The 19,692-nt window shown below is 33.8% G+C and overlaps 1 protein-coding gene across 1 annotated transcript; it reads left to right on the forward strand.

The window, feature by feature from the left end:
• Nucleotides 1-405: 405 nt before the first annotated feature.
• LOC116109661 (WAT1-related protein At1g68170-like) lies at nt 406-18,918 on the forward strand. Its single transcript, XM_031395884.1, has 7 exons — nt 406-674; nt 1,074-1,136; nt 1,257-1,373; nt 1,902-2,154; nt 2,251-2,409; nt 2,524-2,675; nt 18,657-18,918. The coding sequence occupies exons 1-7, from the start codon at nt 478-480 to the stop codon at nt 18,916-18,918; spliced, it is 1,203 nt and encodes a 400-aa protein (XP_031251744.1). The 5' UTR covers nt 406-477.
• Nucleotides 18,919-19,692: the final 774 nt, after the last annotated feature.

A 19,692-nucleotide genomic window follows, 5' to 3' on the forward strand; every position in this document is an offset into this window, starting at 1 on the left:
CCAGACCCTTACTTATACACAAATTAATAAATAAACTATATATCATAAGACTAAGCACTTTCTACGGTTGGAAATTTTTCTACCATTTTCATTGCCCAGATACAATTAATTTATGCACATTAGAATCTAATCTTAATCATCAAAAATTCTTTTGATTCAATGATCTTACATATAAATAGTTTTTTTCACGTCAGATAAGAATTACAAGTCTTTCATTATTTAGTAAAAATAAAAATGCCAAAAAAAAAGTAATAGTTAAATAAATAAAGAAAAACATTTTAAGTGGATTCATCACTGCTGGCCACTAAACTACTATTTTGTAAATAACAAATGCAACTCCTAGCAATGAATCAACTATAAAACTACCATTAAAATTATAGCAACAACTATCACATGTCCCATAGATTAGCTTTTTCTTCCTTTTAAGCAAAAGACTGAAGTTATATTCATTCAGTCATCTAAATATATATATTAAGCATGATGGGTCATATATGTAGTTTCATAAATGAATTGAAACCAGCGTTGGTGATGGCTGGGGTTCAAGTGGTCTATGCAGGAGGAACTATATTGTATAAACTTGCAGTTATTGATGGAATGAGCTTCAGTATTATTCTCGCTTATAGATTCATTTTCTCCACAGTTGTTATGGTCCCTCTTGCTTTCTTTGTTGAAAGGTTTGGCCATTTTCTTCCAGTAATTTTTTGTTTTCCTTTCTCTTGGTTGCCCTTTTTTTTTGTTTTTTTGTTATTCTTATTCTTTGGCTGAAAATAAGGAAACTCACTTGAATCTTCATTTCAAAAATAAATATTCCATTTAATATTTATTTACAGAGATTAATAAATCAATTTTTTATTATGAAATTCAATAAATCAATTTTTTATTATGAAATTTAAAAAAAAAAAATCAGTTTTTTTTATTATGAAAATTAATAAATCAATATTTTAGTATGAAAGCTAACCTTCTTGAGTTTGATTAGAATATTTAGGAAAGCTTAAAGAGTAAATCACTATAATAAAGCTTCTATTTGGTCAGTTATATTAGTCTGTAATGCTTCTTAGAATTTGCTTTTGCAGGAAGAGAAGGCCAAAACTAAATTTGATGATACTGTTTCAAGCTTTTATCGGTAGCTTGTTTGGGTAAGTCAACACATCTATAGTGTACTGAAGTTGAGGGTTAGAAGAAAATAATAATAATAATAAAAACAAAGAAACAATTCTTGGCGCACAATGCTAGTACATCTAACCATTTAATTGCAGGGCTACACTCTATCAATTTTTGTACCTGGAGAGCATGGTCTTAACATCAGCAACATTTGTAACAGCCATGGCTAACCTCACTCCGGCTGTCACCTATATTTTGGCTCTTTCTTTTGGGTACGGTACTCACCTCTTCTTTTTCTTTAACAATTGCCCCATACATAGATATTGATCATCCAAAATCACTATCATAACATATACTCAACGGATATTAATGAGGATTTAATGGTATATTATCCAAAATGATAAGGTGGCCTTGGATTAAAATTGCAATATTAATCGGCAATTTGGCATCCTCCTGTCAATTACTGATAAGTAATTAGGAGTACTTCTTTTGATTATTATCCATGAATGGATAACACTAGGAAAAGGTTTACATACTTCATTTTAAAAATTTATACCTGTGCCACCGTCAACCATATAAAACTCCAGCTTGTTGGGTTTTCTATTCAAAAATTACTTTTAAAACTAAAATACAATTTAATAAAGTGACATGTAAATCAATTATATGGTATTTTACACTAACTTTAGGCTTGTTTCAAAAATTGTGTTTAAAGATATTTAAACAAAACATTTATATTGAAAAATTCTTATATCTCTTATTTCTAATAATGATCTAGGTTGTTGTTGTCAAATTTTTGGCAGATTAGAGAAGGTGGCCGGAATATGGACACTGGCTGGGAAGGCGAAAGTGGTGGGAACATTAATTGGAATAGTTGGGGCGATGGTCCTCACATTTTGCAAGGGAGTTGAGATTAAGATTTGGTCAACGAATATAAACCTCCCAGACCAAAATGTATCACAGGTACACCATTCAGAATCTCTTGCCAAAACCCTCTTCGGCTGTCTATTGTCTGTGGTAGGTTGCTTCTTGTTTGGTATGTGGTTGATCATTCAGGTAATTAAAACTTTGCTTATATTTGTATAAATGTTTAACTTAGTATAAATGTCAAGCTTTTACATCAAATCAATTTATTTTTTTGTATATTTACAGGCTAAAATGAGTGAACAATATCCATGTCATTATTCAAGCACAGCTTTGGTGTCTCTGATGGCAGCAATCGAGTCGGTTGTTTTTGCCCTTTGCAAGGAAAAGGATTGGAGTCGATGGAAGTTAGGCTTTAATATTAGGCTTCTTACTGTAGCTTATACGGTATTTTACCAATTTATTTTCATTCTTCTTATTTAATGAATATCGTAAACAGAAGACAAAAACCATATTTTAAAGGTTAGATTGTGTAATGTTCAAGAATTTTTCATGTTTCAGGGAATTCTTTCTTCTGCTTTGGTGATGACGTTGATGTTTTGGTGTGTGCAAATGAGAGGACCTCTATTTGTATCTGTATTTGGCCCTCTTATGCTTGTGGTAGTAGCTTTTGTTGGTTCATTAATTCTGGACGAGAGCCTATACTTGGGCAGGTATATATCTATTTATTTATTTCTTTAATTTATTTTAAGATTACACCTCTTTATTCAGAAAGAAACTCAATATATCTTGAGAAACCAGTCTCACATATCTAGTATTATTGATGAACTAGTGAACAAAGTGGCATGCATCTTAATTCTAATTCTTGAAAGAGCAACATACTCTTACAACTTTCATAAACCTTTATTTGATAGTTCGCAATTGATCAACCTGTAATGAGTTTTATTGTCCAAATACAAACTATCGATCGCGAATGTACCTCCGAAGTTTATATAAAAGTTGTAAGTTAGTTTTATTGTCCTTGAATTATTATATTGTAATACAATAAAAATATATTGAAAAAAGTATGTTGAGAGAATTGGTTTTGTGTCGATCACATTATTTTTCCAAGAAAATATATCATATTGTGAGCACTTTCGCAAATTGGTTCAGCATATTAGGGGAAGCTTGATCATATGTGGGATATGTGGTGCTGTGGGGAAAAGCAAAGGAGATGAAGAAGAGAACTCAGTTAATTCCATCGGAAGGCTCTGGAGAATCTCAGTCGACCGAGATTGTTATCAACTCTCCAATCGATAAAACTTCAACAACAATAAGAACTGACCGAAGGAGACATACCATCAAAAGAAATTGAACAGATGAAGAAAATTAAAGATGAAAATAAAATTTATGATGGAGATTTACACCAAATCAGATGAAGAAATTGATACACATGAGATTTAAAAGGGCCAGGCCGTATGTGAAATCTAATTGTGCAATATTTTAAAGTTTTGTAATATTTAGGTTACTAGCAATTTCAAGAGGCCACAAGCTACATATATATGTTTTCTTGTAGAAAATGGAAGTAAATGTTTGAATTTACTTGATATGTTACAAAAAAAAAAGTTACATTCATATGTTGTTATAAATATTATAATATTAGCTCCAAAATTTTGGAAACAAATTAGCTAGAGTCGCAAATCCAGTATCAAATCAAAGCAAACAAAATTGGTTATCAATCAATCAAAGACGGTTAAAACTAAAAATTGACACTGAAGAAAAGTGATAATAAAAGAGGACGAAAGAGTTGTTACAATAAAAGAGTGTGTAGAACATAACTGATGTGATGCAAATTGTGTCATGAATAAGCTGATGATATTGGTTACCAGATTTTTCTCCCTTGATTATAAATATTCATGATTCAGGTTACCAGATTTTTCTCCCTTGATTATAAATATTCATGATTCACAATCAGTGAAATTGTCTTATTTTTCTTATACGCCTAATAGCTAGGTGTGTGCAGGAATTTAGGGTAGAATCAGAACGCGGGCATATGAGGTTCCGATTCCGGTTCCTACCGAAACGACCTTGTGAGAGCTGGTTCCGGTTCCTATCGGTGGAACCAGTACTGTTCAATTACAATATCGATTCCACTAGTTTAAGGAACCAGATCAACCTAGGAACCATACAACCAACACGAAACGAAACCAAGTTCCGAGTTGGAACAGATATCGGAACCAGGATTGAACTAAAACATCATTAAAAAATGGGGGTAATTTTGCATTTCAAATAAGAGATTGTGATTTGGAATCAGGAAAAAAAAATGAAATGAGGTTTTACCATCTTCCTGATCATCTTCTCTTTTCTTTTTTCTCTCATCTTCTTTCTTTCCTTCTCATTTCCTATTCCTCATTATTTTCGGTGAACTCATTCAGTTTTCTCCTTTGCCAAGAAGCCACCATACCAAGTTCTGGATGATACTGTTTCCCCTACCACAACCGATTTGGCTAACCCACTGTTCATTGCCACCAGACAATCAAGCATGGAGAATCATCCGATTTGCGGCCTGGCGGCGCTGCTGGCCGCATTATGGCAAATTGCGGCGTGGTTAGGTGCGACCATGATGCAGATCGATCAATTAATTTGAAACCTCATTGGCCCAAACTGTTGGGTTTCTAATCGAGTTATACTAGCGGAATTTAAATTTTTTCTTCAGTTAAAACCTATGCCTGTGATCCTTATATTGATTTGTTATTACATGTTATTATAAATAAAAACAAACAGATTGATATAATACCTGCGTTAGGCAGCTCCTTCTCTAGATTGATTTGATTTCGCTTCACTCTAAGTGTAGGAATGAACTTACGGTAACCACTCGAAGACAAAAAGTTCACACAATTATTTTTTCTAAAATTATTGGGTGATTCAAGGATTTTTAGGGCTGAAATTTCAGAGAAAAATTACTCTTCACAAGGGAAAAAGGGGTAGGGTTTTAATTGTGTTAAAAAATCTGATTTTAGTTGCATTGAATAGTTCAATCCTATCCTTAAATGGAATAGACATCTATTCCTAATTGGATAGATGTTACCTTATTCCCTAATAAGTAGTACATATACATACAATATATAATAATATATATATATATATATATATATATATATATATATATTATAGATATATATATATATATAAGAGAGAGAGAGAGAGAGAGAGAGAGAGAGAGAGAGAGAGAGAGAGAGAAAACTTTTCTACAGTGATACTTTATATAGAAATAAACTTACATAGTTACAAAAAAATTTATTCCTAATTTGAGATAGTTATAAATAAGAATAAATTCTACATTGTAATAAGTTATAATTTTGCTAATTCCCATCTTAAGAAAAGTTGTCTGCACATAGTAATAATTATTTGAATATTATAAAAAAAATATATGTTATGTTACATTAAGGATTTAAGATGAAATAAAATATTTATCTAAAGTTGTTAGAGATAATGATTTACACTTTAGAGTTGTTACCACATCTTTTAACTTACCAGTACATTACTTGCTAGAATTGACATCTTTTGTTGAAGCCAAAACATTTCTAGCTTCTCAAGTATGTTTAGAGCTTCTTAACACGAAACATTTTGTATTTCCGTACTATCATCCTCATGATTATTTCCTTTCTCTTCTTGTTTAATTGTAACAATGATTTCTTCTTCAATGCATATATAACTTATTGCTCATTTGAATGATGTAGGAAGATACTAATATCCATTCGATTAGTACAGTAAAGTTGTCAAATCTAATCACTCAATTCTACAATGACTTTTTTATTCTTCTCATCTACCTCATTTGTAATTTGCAATTCATTGACATCGGGAGGTCTCAATTTTGCAATACTTAAAATAATTGGCAATTATCTGGGCTTCACATTAATTGACTATGCAACAACTGCGTTTATAATTCCATCAAGGATATTTATCTTTATTGATTCCAAGACACGATCTTCAATCAGTTTCAAAAGTAGACAACTGAAGCGCTGAATTGAAATTCTAATACTATTAAAACATAAATTGAAATCCTAATATTGTACTACTAAAACATGAATTGTGAAATAAGAAAATTTTGTAACACGCCTCTATTAAGTTATAACTTTCTCATAGTAATAAAATTAGTTAGTCCTACCATTATGACTATATGTGTGTGTGTGTGTGTGTGTTTGACATGGGCAACAATCTTTCAACAAATTTAATTGCACTGTAAGATTACCAAAATACCCTTTCACCATAAAACGACGAAATTGCCCTTTTATATAATATTCCTTAAATTGTCTTCTAAGTGTGACTCGTAAGCTCCTTATCATATTGGTAGTGGGTAATATCGCAATTAACATCCTATTAATCATCTCATTACACACATACTAAGATTGGCCTCTAGCAAAGCATCATGGCCACCTAATAGATTCAGATTCAGCGAAATAGCTACCTATTAATGGTATGGTTACCATGCAATTCAATCCCTTCATCATCTATTATCTCATCAAGGTTTGAAGCACATAAATAGTGTCAGCTTAAATTATGAATTACCTTAACCTATTCGTATTTAGTTATCAAACAAACGACCAAACGAAATAGGATTCGAGCAACAACTCAATTCCACTATGGCCACAGATTTAAAGTTGTTGCCTCTTATTGAAAATCTTAGTGAGATAATTTCTCTTGTGCCCAAGAGTGATTAATCATTTGTCGACCCACTATAGCCATAGTGTACTTCTCATTATAGCCAATCACTACGATACTGATAACCCTAAATATGATTACATTAGTATAGTGTCAAACTACATCAATATTTACACACTAGCTCTGATGATCTCAAGTCTAAGGATCACATGCACCACCATTCGTTAGAGGATGTATTCCATAGACACTGGGTTACCATCTATACGGAATCATCTATGGGCTAGTCCAATGAACTCGTGAATAATAATCACCCATGCATCGCACCAAGTTGTCACCAAACAACCTTGACACGTGAGATCTGTTACTACCTTTTAGTATGGTCGTTTAACGCTATGATAGCCTTACCATATTGCATATATTCTTGGTCAGGATAATATTGAGGTTATGGACAATTCTAGAGTGGTCACTATATGTGCTCATAAGGTCCTCACAATCGAGATTTATAATGCTTGATACCCTCGTCATAATTCTATTTTTCTAAGGATATATATCAATACATATATAACTATTTACATGATATAATAAAATACCTTTTATTAATGGAATACCATGATACATATAGTCAATTTACAAAATGCTATTGGCTCTAGGGCATATATTCTAGCACAAACGATCATTACTTGCCATTTAGCAATAGCAACTCTCGCACTCGCAACCTGCTACTAGTATGTATTGGTTACTTGTTGTTTAATGGATCGGTTGTTGTCACGTTTTCTTTGAAGTTGATACACCGATTTTCTGATGAAGCAAAAGTGAGATGGATTTTGAGAGGTGGTAACAAGTCAGTTGCCGATTCTTGGCCGAAATAAGAGAAATCTGAAGTATATGGAGTTGTTCTTGGGTAACGACTTGAAACGGTAGAGAATGACAGTGGATTTACAAAGTAGTAACAAGCTACAAGTTTCGAATTTAGGGATTTGTTGTATTATACATTTGTAATTTCTATAAACAGTTGGGGGTGTATTTGTAATTTTTTGTGAACAGTACAAGCATATTTGTCATTTATGTGAATAGTAAGGGTGTAATTTTCCTGGGTACCTAGAACGAGAATCAGATCCTATGTTTCAGGTTTCGATTCCAAACATTTAGGAACCAAAACTAGCCTGTACTTTAGGTTCCAAATCGTAGGAACCGGCCAGCTTCGATTCTAGTTTTGGTTTCGTGGGATTTGGGTGGGGCCTTGGACCCACTAACCCCTACTAATAGCTCTACTGTAAAAATTCATGCTAAAGTGTAAATGAGTGTATGACGTAACAAATCATTCTACTTTTAAGAATTCGTTTCTCAGACCATAGTGAACCGAATAAAAAATCAAAAAGTAATTTGGAAAAGAGTTCGACTATGCAAAAGCGTGATTGTTCAACCAAAATGCTTCCACTATTTCTTCTGCTTCTGTGTGGTCATTATTTTAATATATTTCCAACAAAAAGTTAGCATAATTTTCCTATTAGGTCATTATTTGTTTAAGAAGAAAAAAGAATTGAAGTGTGCAAGAAGTTATAATGCTCAATAAGAAGAGATTTCAGCCGTGATTATCGCTATGCTTTGTATATAAACATCCGATACAACATTAATGCAAAATTAGTCTGTCCAGTTTACAATTCAGTGAAATATTGTTTGATTTCATTAACCATTTATCTGGGCACCGGCTTTGTGATGGAAACAATTTAGAGCATGTGCAATTTTATTATAATTCAATATTCTTTGAGCAGACAATGTTTTAATATTTTACTTGTCTAGTGGCAGACGTACCTAATAATTGTTTCACTTACTAAGCATCTTTTTTTATTTTTTAAAAATGCTACTGTTTGCAGGTATAAATACGATTGGCATCTATTACATTAATATTTAGATTATTTTGTTGTGATAACTCTTTGAGGAAGGAGTTTTTGTATTATATATGTTATGCCTGAAAATGTAGGGCTGACGCAGAGTCTTGTCAGTATAGGTTGGTCAGAACTTAGGAAGGTTCCGCAATATTTCAGACGCGGCCACGTCGCATGATGACGTGAGTAGCATGCCCATGTCAGTGCAGTGTGTGAACGCTAGGTCAGCGAATGGTTGGGAATCGTCTACATATCCAATCCCTGCACAAGTCGAGGTAAATCACATGGGCAGGTGAGCAATGGGACGTAGAGAAGGATTTGCACGGTATCCACCCCACTTACAGATTTAGTAATCATTACCTTGATTCATCCCACTATAAATAGAGGCCTTCTCTCTCATGTGCGGGATTGGCTAATTTCACTCTTGAATAGCATACTCTCTCTCTCTCTCTCTCTCTCTCTCTCTTTTGTATTCTCTAAGCTGTAGCTCAGCTCGCTGAACGCGACCTGACTTTACTCTCATTAATACAATATCAGTGGATATAAGATTCGCCTTTGAGCATCCGAACCACTTTAAACATTGTTCTTCATTCTTTACTAAACTCAATACTTCCATAATCCCGTGTGACTTCTAAGCCCGCTTGGCATTTCTCACGTGCGAATAGTTGGTGTCAAAATCAAGCATAAACAGTTTGGTGCTAGAAGGAGGGTCTGATTTAGTACCTGTTCTTCATCAAGATAATCTCTGACTAATCGGTCCCACTATAGCAAATGGTCGTGGCTTCGAATCTAAGCGAACCAATTATGGCAATGAAGAGATCTCCTAGGTACAGGAGGACACTTCTCCTGAAGTGCCCCCAGCTCAGCAAAATATCATGGAGGATTTCCCTTCAAGCTCACGACTTGATCCAGCCGTCATGAGTTACTTGGAGAGGTTCAACAATACTCTCCAAACAGTCAGACAAAGGCTAGACCGATTGGATTAGGTCGTGCCACCCAAATCAAATGAGGCGGTGCCACCGCCAAAAATGCCTTCAGGTTGCGTGAAAGTATGGAAAAGGGCAAAAGCCCATACTGCGCACACTGCAACGCGTCAAAGAAAGGGAAAGCAAGGCAGGGAGATTCCCATTATTGCCAAAATGACGACTTTGATCGTCGTCGTGTGGGAGATTCCCACCGTCCGCGGGTCGGTTCGTACCACTGCATAGGTCGGGAGGGTTCCTCAAACCACTCAATGCCGTCACACGGCTCCAGCCAGCGTGTGTCGAGATTGGCCAAAATTATCGACCGAGGAGAGGAGGAATCTGACTTGCGGTCTTTCCTCAACTGCAACCGTGAGGGTCGAACCCACGTTACGTAAAGTGATCCCCAGATAGCTCCGCTGCCTCAGATTGAGGAGTTACAGCAAGCTTTAGATCAGCTTAAGGCTCAGCGAAATGAGCAAGGGCAGGTCACAGAAGCGTCTCCCTTTTCTCCAGTAGTGTTAGCTGCTCGCCTTCCGTCAAGATTCAGAGTGCCCGACATGCGAGCATTCAATGGGAATTCCGATCCGTAGGATCATCTATACGAGTTCAACGACCTCATGGAACGCCACCAAGTCTCTAACTTGGAAAAATGTCGTTGCTTGGCGGTAACCCTTACCTTCCATGCCAAGCGATGGTTCAAGTCGGTCCCAGAGGGATCAGTCAACTCGTGGCCTTAAATGAGCTCGACAGTTTTGAGACACTTCTAGGCGAATAGAAAGTTCTCAATGCCGTTAAGCTACCTGAGCAACATAAGGCAAGAGAGGGATGAGCCCCTCCAATCTTATATTGACAGGTTCCACAAGGAGCTCCACAAGGTAGCTTACACTCCCGAAGAGTTTGTTCAGACTCTCATTATCGCGGGAGTTCACCCACAGATGGACTTGTGGTAGGAGATGCAGTCTGAGGACGATGTTTCCCTCACCCACTTCTACAATCTTACAGAAAAGTACCTCCGCATTGAAAACTCCGTGGCTGCGCTCAACCGCCACAACCCCGGTCCTTCCGATAGTGTTCCCGATCGGGAGGAGAACAGGAGGGCTGATCGTAGATGGGCTAATGATGATCAACGAAAAGGAAAGAAGCAACGATACGAGCCCAAGAAATCCTACGCCCCAGTTCCTTGTCAAGATCGCGACAAGAGTTAATACACCCCTCTGAATGCCTCTGTGTCAGCTATTCTAGATAAGTCAGAGGAGACCGGTTTGCTTGGAGAGCCCGAGCCCATGAAAAATCCTTCTTCAGCCAGGAATAATAAAAAGTACTATCACTATCATCGGGATAATGGGCACCACACCAATGAGTGTCGGCCCTCAAGCAAGCAATTGAGGACCTCATTAAGCAGGGGCACTTCAAAGAGTATGTCGATGACTCTGCTCTCGTTTGGGAGAAAAATCAAGAGGAACCGGGAAAGAAGTGTCATGGCCACAAAGGTCTCTATAGTGTAGGGATCATCTTTGGGGAACTACATCTTGTAGGAAATTCACGAGGTGCCCATAAAAGGTATGCTCGAGCAGCTCGTCATGACCCAATAAGTATGATGAGCACGACACCGCGACCAGCGAAGGTTCGCAGAAAAGAAGAAATCACCTTGATGAGAATTACCCCCCTTAATGTCTAGTCTTTTATACTTATTTGCTGCCTAAATGTACTCATTATTATTCTATTTTGATTTAGGATGCAAATGGAGGCGTTAATTGCAAAATAGAACTAATTAAGTGAATTCAAACAGTTTTGACATTGTCTCGTAATCTGGGCATAACTATCTCATCCGAGCTCCGATTGAGATGATTCAAAATTCTGTGGAACGCTAAGGAAGATATCTACAACTTTCATGTTTGAGTTTGGAGAGATACTCACTGCATCAAGGTTGTAATCGAGCTTTAATTTGACACACCTACACTGCCGATGTTATGGAACATTCCGCCGTGTCATGCAATTCAAATAGGCAGATTATTACAAGAAGTTTTGAAGACCTGTTGCACGTAAATTACAGCTGGAAAACACCACTTTCCTATTTTATTTTAGGACTTTACTATTTTATTTCCAGTTAATCAGATTAGGATAAATGTTATTTTAGGATATTAGAATATTTTGAGGAGATTGAGTAGAATTATAATTCGAATTTAGATATTTTTAAAAGAGAGATCAGATTAGGGATTACAACACATATCACACATGCCTCTCTCTTCTCTCTCTGGTGGATTTTCGTTTTTCCTTTGAATTTTCGTGATGGCCATGAGAGCCTAATTTTTATAACTTGGTCGAAGGAAAAAGAGGCCTAGGAATCAATAAACTGTGAGATCTAATCTATTTTTCTTTTGTGTTTGAGTATTGGATGTTCTTCTGTGCCTAATTTTATGATTGTTGCATTTAATTACTAGGAGGCCTACTAATTTATTAATTGTTGCAATCTACTGCTAAATTAGATATCAAATCTGTAATTGTTTGATACCTCTAACTTGTGAAGCAATTACGGTTAATAATTTGCTGCATCAGGAATTAGTAATCTTAAGAAGAACACTCGACTAAATTAAATACAACCGCTTGAGTTTGTGTTGTTTAGCTTCATCGATTTCTCTAATTCTTAAGGCTGCCACTAGATTAAATCTTTAGCACTTGTCTAGGGTTGTTTAGTGGTAAGATTAATTAAGATCGCTTGTTTCCTAATTAATTACAATTAAGGAGAGATAGGAAAATAGTTCCAACGGTGAATATTCAAAGTAAAAATTGATTTACTTTTGCATCAATGATCAGTTGTAAGATTCTGACGGTGGATGTTGACGGAGACCAAGTTTCATTATTTTGATTAATTTAGACTTGAATTGCTTTTGTTTTTCCTGAGATTATTTCTGTTTTACTCAAAACCCCCCTCAGCCTTGTTCACATAACATAAAATACGGCTAGACACTCTCCGTGGGAAATTCCAACTTTAATTTTAGACCACAACGAAATCGGAAAAAGCATGGTTTTTCCCTTGGACCATAAATTGGATATTGTGACACTTGTATGTGGTCCTTAAGACAACTCAATAGATAAAATAAATATATTTGCTGCTTTAAAGAAAAAACGCAACTTGTGCCAAGTTAAAAATCACTGACTGGTTTGCGAGCACATACCTGTTGTGCACACACTCTCACGAAACAAGCCAAAAATGTAAGTTGGCAATTGCGCACACATACAGATAATTTTGACAAAAAAATATTCTACGGTTTATATTCTTGTTTTGTGCAAAAGAATGTCAATATTCTACTCATTAAGTGGCAGACAAACATATAATAATGGTCTTTTTAACTCAAGCATCTTTTCTTTAATTCTTGTGTATCATCGGCATATTTGAAACTTTAAGTCTTCGAATTCGTCGAGTTCAAAGTGCTCTTTAAAATGCCTACGACTATACTAATGTAAATGTTCAGTGGTTCAGATTAGACGTTTTGCTGCGATTTCAGCAATTAATTTATATACTTTATAAATGGTATACGGATTAAAAGAGATATAAGAATAAGCATATAGCACCTGTGAAATTCTCTCAATCATATTAGTTTATCTATTCCATGGGGTTGAAAATGATATTCCGATTAAAAGAGAGATACCCCATAAGAATAAGCTAATTGCTAATGAAATTCTCCTACAGATATTAATTTATCTTATTACAAAGGGTTTTTAAATAAATGATAAACGAGTTCCTTTGATAGGATTTCGAGAATAAAGGAGCAAGATTTGAGTCCTGACTTTCATAAATTTTGACAAAAAGAAACAAAAATAAAGAAAGAAATAATTAACTTTTTTAGTGGTTCATCATTGCTGGCACCTAAAGTACTATTTTGTGAAGACAATGCAACTCTTATCTATCTAATCTAATAATGAACATTTTAATTAAGAAAATAATGTTGAGATGAAAATATGAAGCAAATTAATTAACTTTTTTGTCGTTCATCATTGCTGGCAACTAAAGTACTATTTTTTGAATGCTAAATGCAACTCATATCTATCTAACCCAATAATGTTGAGATGAAAATATGAAAGAAATTAATGAGAATTAATGCAAGAAAACTAGAGGCACATACTGTGACCTAATAAGCACATTTTAAGAACCACAGTAATAAATGCAATACACCTATCTTTCAAACACTACTTGAATTCCTAAGGAACATTTGCCACGGCCATGACTAACGTAACTGTCAGTTTTCACTAATCTCCTCTCTTCCGTAGAGCTTTGCTCAGTGGGAATGACTATTATCTGGATTAATTTGATACCTTTTGACGCCATGCATTTTTATTTATTTTCAATTGCTGCTAATCCAGTTTGTTGGCGTCACTCGAAAAGGCCAGCAATAACATTAATTATATTCATAAGACGTAACCAATGACAGAAACAATGTTTTGAAACTAGGATCAATGGCCCCTTACAAGCACTTAGCCACATACAAACACGTGGGTTCATTAAGCCTATTCAACTATTTTTTTTAGAAAAAAAAAAAAAAAAACTTATATTTTTATGAAATTTAAATTTTAACCCCGCAAAAATGAATTATTAATCAATATTGTTTTAACTTTTCTTTCTTCTTCATTTCTCCCATTTTCTCTAATTATCATTTTCCTTTGGTTGAATACTCAAGGATGCTACTCCTTTGGATTACAAGGTAAGCTGATTTTCATTTTTTATTTTTTTTATTCACTTAAAATCTTTCTTTTTAGCTTTCTAATTGATGAAAAATCATGAGTTATGATTTTTGTGAGTTTATAAATGGGTTTGAATTTGTAAGATTAATTCCTAAATTTTAATATAAGTTTTGATTTATATTATTTATGTTGAGGTATGGGTTAATTAGTGTTGTTGTTCTAAGTTGGGTTTGATAAATTTATTTAGTTATGAGTTATTTTGAATGGTTTAGAATTAATGAAACCTAAGTGATAGAGATTTAGGGTTGGTTTTGATTTTGTATATATATATTGTAATGACTCGTCTTGAAAAGTCATTGCATATGAACCTTAAGTCAAACAACCTAATTCTGCTTTCTCCATTGAAATTTTTTTAAATAAAGTAAGCAAGAGCTACTTATTTGATGGTCAAAGGAAGGAAGACAAAGAGATGCTCTTGATCTGACGACTATTATTGCCAAGAAAGGAAGACCTCACCAGTACACATGTATAGTTGATGCATTAAAGAAAAGAAATAATGCTATGCTTACAACTGGATTATATAATCAGACATCAACCAGGCAAAAATAAGGACAGAGTAGTCATTTCTATGAATTTTGTACAATTTTTGTCTGGTTGTATGATTAGTTTGTAACATTATTCATGATAAATTATTTGATATTTAGGTTGGATTATGAGATTTCGTAGGTTTATAATTAAATTTTATTGGATTAGTAGAAATTGTTGGAAAAACCTAAGTTATGAGTGAATTTTGGTAAATTAAGTTGTAATTATTGTATAAGTTAGGAATGCGAAGGTTTTAAGGTTAGCCTATGTTAATTCTTGAAATTTGTGGTTTTTTTTTTTTATTTGTAATTGCAAATTAATTATATTTTGATAATAAATTTTTATTTTTTATTTTTTTTATCACTTTTTTATTTTTCTTATAAAATTAGCTTGATATTACCTCTTGCAACTGCAAGTGTTGAAAGAACATTTTCTTGATAATGATTGTTAAAAATAATTATAGAATCATGTGAGATTACTTTTAATGATTGTCTTTTTACATTATAGAGAGATATTTGATATTTGTCAATGAAGCAATTATGCAACGTTTTCAGAAGAAAAATCATCGAGACAATGTAGAATTGATAATTTGGTATATTAACTTTTAAAACATTTTTTATGTTTATTACTTTAGTGTATATTTTATCGAATTTTTAATTTAGATGTCTTGAACCCACCACTAAAAATCTTGGCTACAAACCCCAAGGTGTTGGCTTAGGGTTCAAGAAGGTTTGCTCCCTTTATTGACTTCTTAGATTCGAACTTTGGGACCACCTACCACAAATTTAATTTGTGGTTTACCTAAAACATTAGGCTTGTAGTATTAATTGGGTCTAGAAGATTAGTCAAGGTGTGCAACGCTGGCCCGATCACCCTAATAATAATAATAAAATCCTCTATGTCCCACGCCCCTTCTTACACAAATTAATATAAACTATATATCAAAGACTAAGCACTTTCTACGGTTGAAAATTTTTCTACCATTTTCATTGCCCAGATACAATTAATTTATGCACATTAGAATCTACTTAATCATCAAAAATCTCTTTGATTCAATGATCTTACATATAATATGTTTTTTCACGCAGATAAGAATTACAAGTCTTTCATTATTTAGTAAAAATAAAAATGCCAAAAAAAAAAAAAGTAATAGTTAATAAATAAAGAAAAACATTTTAAGTGGATTCATCCTGCTGGCCACTAAACTACTATTTTGTAAAAACAAATGCAACTCCTAGCAATGAATCAACTATAAAACTACCATTAAAATTATAGCAACAACTATCACATGTCCCATAGATTAGCTTTTTCTCTTTTAAGCAAACTGAAGTTATATTCATTCAGTCATCTAAATATATATATTAAGCATGATGGGTCATATATGTAGTTTCATAATGAATTGAACCAGCGTTGGTGATGGCTGGGGTTCAAGTGGTCTATCAGGAGGAACTATATTGTATAAACTTGCAGTTATTGATGGAATGAGCTTCAGTATTATTCTCGCTTATGATTCATTTTCTCACCAGTTGTTATGGTCCCTCTGCTTTCTTTGTTGAAAGGTTTGGCCATTTTCTTCCAGTAATTTTTGTTTTTCCTTTCTCTTTGTTGCCCTTTTTTTTTTTGGTTTTTTGTTATTCTTATTCTTTGCTAAATAAGGAAACTCACTTGAATCTTCATTTCAAAATAATATTCCATTTATATTTATTTACAGAGATTAATAAATCAATTTTTATTATGAAATTCAATAAATCAATTTTTTATTATGAAATTTAAAAAAAAAAATCAGTTTTTTTATTATGAAAATTAATAATCAATATTTTAGTATGAAAGCTAACCTTCTTGAGTTTGATTAGAATATTTAGGAAAGCTTAAAGGTAAATCACTATAATAAAGCTCTTTTGGTCAGTTATATTAGTCCGTAATGCTTCTTAGAATTTGCTTTTGCAGGAAGAGAAGGCCAAACTAAATTTGATGATACTGTTTCAAGCTTTTATCGGCAGCTTGTTTGGGTAAGTCAACACATCTATAGTGTACTGAAGTTGAGGGTTAGAAGAAAATAATAATAATAATAAAAGCAAAGAAACAATTCTTGGCACACAATCTAGTACATCTAACCATTTATGCGGCTACACTCTATCATTTTTGTACCTGGAGAGCATGGCTTAACATCAGCAACATTTGTAACAGCCATGGCTAACCTCACTCCGGCTGTACACTATATTTTGGCTCTTTCTTTTGGGTACAGTACTCACCTCTTCTTTTTCTTAACAATTGCCCATACATAGATTTGATCATCCAAATAATATCATAACATAAATCACGGATATTAATTAGGATTTAATGGTATATTATCCAAAATGATAAGGTGCCTTGGTTAAAATTGCAAAATTAATCGGCAATTTGGCATCCTCCTGTCAATTACTTAAGTAATTAGAGTACTTCGTTTGATTATTATCCATGAATGGATAACACTAGGAAAAGGTTTACATACTTCATTTAAAAATTTATACCTGTGCCACCGTCAACCATATAAAACTCCAGCTTGTTGGGTTTCTATTCAAAAATTACTTAAACTAAAATACAATTTAAAAAGTGACCATGTAATCAATTATATGGTATTTTACACTAACTTTAGGCTGTTTCAAATTGTGTTTAAAGATATTTAAACAAAACATTTATATTGAAAAATTCTTATATCTCTTATTTCTAATAATGTCTAGTGTGTTGTTGTCAAATTTATGGCAGTTAGAGAAGGTGGCCGGAATATGGACACTGGCTGGGAAGGCGAAAGTGGTGGAACATTAATTGGAATAGTGGGGGGCGATGGTCCTCACATTTTGCAAGGAGTTGGATTAAGATTTGGTCAACGAATATAAACCTCCTAGACCAAAATGTATCACAGGTCACACATTCAGAATCTCTTGCCAAAACCTCTTCGGCTGTCTATTGTCTGTGGTAGGTTGCTTCTTGTTTGGTATGTGGTTGATCATTCAGGTAATTAAACATTGCTTTATATTTGTATAAATGTTTATTGGTATAAATGTCAGCTTTACATCAACATTTGTAGTTAATACTAAGAGCTTTTGTTAACAGCTAAAATGAAGTGGCAATTCCGTCATTATTCAACACAGCTTTGGGTTCTGATGGCAGCAATCGAGTCGGTTGTTTTTGCCCTTTGCAGGAAAAGGATTGGATCAGGGGTTAGGCTTTAATATAGGCTTCTTACTGTACTTATACGGTATTTTACCCATTTATTTTCATTCTTCTTATTTATGAATATCGTAAACAGAAGACAAAAACCATATTTTAAAGGTTAGATTGTTAATGTTCAAGAATTTTTCATGTTTCAGGGAATTCTTTCTTCTGCTTTGGTGATGACGTTGATGTTTTTGGTGTGTGCAAATGAGAGGACCTCTATTTGTATCTGTATTTGGCCCTCTTATGCTGTGGTGTAGTCTTTTGTTGGTTCATTATTCTGGACAGGCCTATACTTGGGCAGGTATATCATTTATTTATTTCTTTAATTTATTTTAAGATTACACCTCTTTATTCAGAAGAAACTCAATATTACTTGAGAAACCAGTCTCACATATCTGTATTATTGATGAACTAGTGAACAAAGTGGCATGCATCTTAATTCTAATTCTTGAAAGAGCAACATTACTCTTACAACTTTTTCATATAACCTTTATTTGATAGTTCCATTGATCAACCTGTAATGAGTTTTATTTGCCAAATACAAACTGATCGATCGCGAACTGTCACCTCAGAGTTGTATAAAAAAGTTGTAAGTATAGTTTATTGTCCTTGAAATTATTATATTGTAATTACATATAAATATATTGAAAAAAGTATGTTGAGAGAAGTTTTGTTTGTGTCGATCACATTATTTTTCCAAGAAAATATCATATGTGAGCACTTTCGCAAATTGTTTCAGCATATTAGGGGCAAGCTTGATCATATGTGGGCTATATTGGTGCTTGTGGGAAAAGCAAAGGATGAAGAAGAGAAACTCAGTTAATTCCATCGAAGGCTCTGGAGAATCTCAGTCGACCGAGATTGTTATCACTCTCCAATCGATAACACTTCCAACAACAATAAGAACTGACCGAGGAGACATACCATCAAAAGAAATTGAACAGATGAAGAAAATTAAAGATAAAATAAATTATATGATGAGATTTAACCAAATCAGATGAAGAAATTGATACCATGAGATTTAAAAGGGCCAGGCCGTATTGTAATCTAATTTTGTGCAAAATATTTTAAAGTTTGTAATATTTAGGTACTAGCAATTTCAAGAGGCCACAAGCACATATATATGTTGTTTCTTGTAGAAAATGGAAGTAATGTTGGAATTTACTGATATGTTACAAAAAAAGTTACATTCATATAGTTTGTTTATAATATTATAATTAGCTCCAAAATTTTGGAAACAAATTAGCTAGAGTCGCAAATCCATATCAAATCAAGCAAAGCAAAATTGTTTCAATCAATCAAAGACGGTAAAAACTAAAATTGACTGAAAGAAAGTGATAATAAAGACGGGACGAAAGGAGTTTTTACAATAAAAGAGTGTGTAGACATAACTGATGTGATGCAAATTGTGCTCATGAATTAAGCTTGACTGATATTGGTTACCAGATTTTTCTCCCTTGATTTATAAATATTCATGATTCAGGTTACCAGATTTTTCTCCTTGATTTATAATATTCATGATTCACATCAGTGAAATTTATCTTATTTTCTTCTTATACGCCTAATAGCTAGGTGTGTTGCAGGAATTTAGGGTAGAATCAGAACGCGGCTATTGAGGTTCCATTCCGGTTCCTACCGAAACGACCTTGTGAGACTGGTTCCGGTTCCCTATCAGGTGGAACCAGTACTGTTCAATTACAATATCGATTCCACTAGTTTAAGGAACCATGATCAACCTAGGAACCATGATCAACCAGGAACGAAACCGACCAGTT

This window comes from Pistacia vera, unplaced genomic scaffold, assembly GCF_008641045.1.
Source record: "Pistacia vera cultivar Batoury unplaced genomic scaffold, PisVer_v2 Contig587, whole genome shotgun sequence".
Classification (NCBI taxonomy): Eukaryota; Viridiplantae; Streptophyta; class Magnoliopsida; order Sapindales; family Anacardiaceae; genus Pistacia; species Pistacia vera.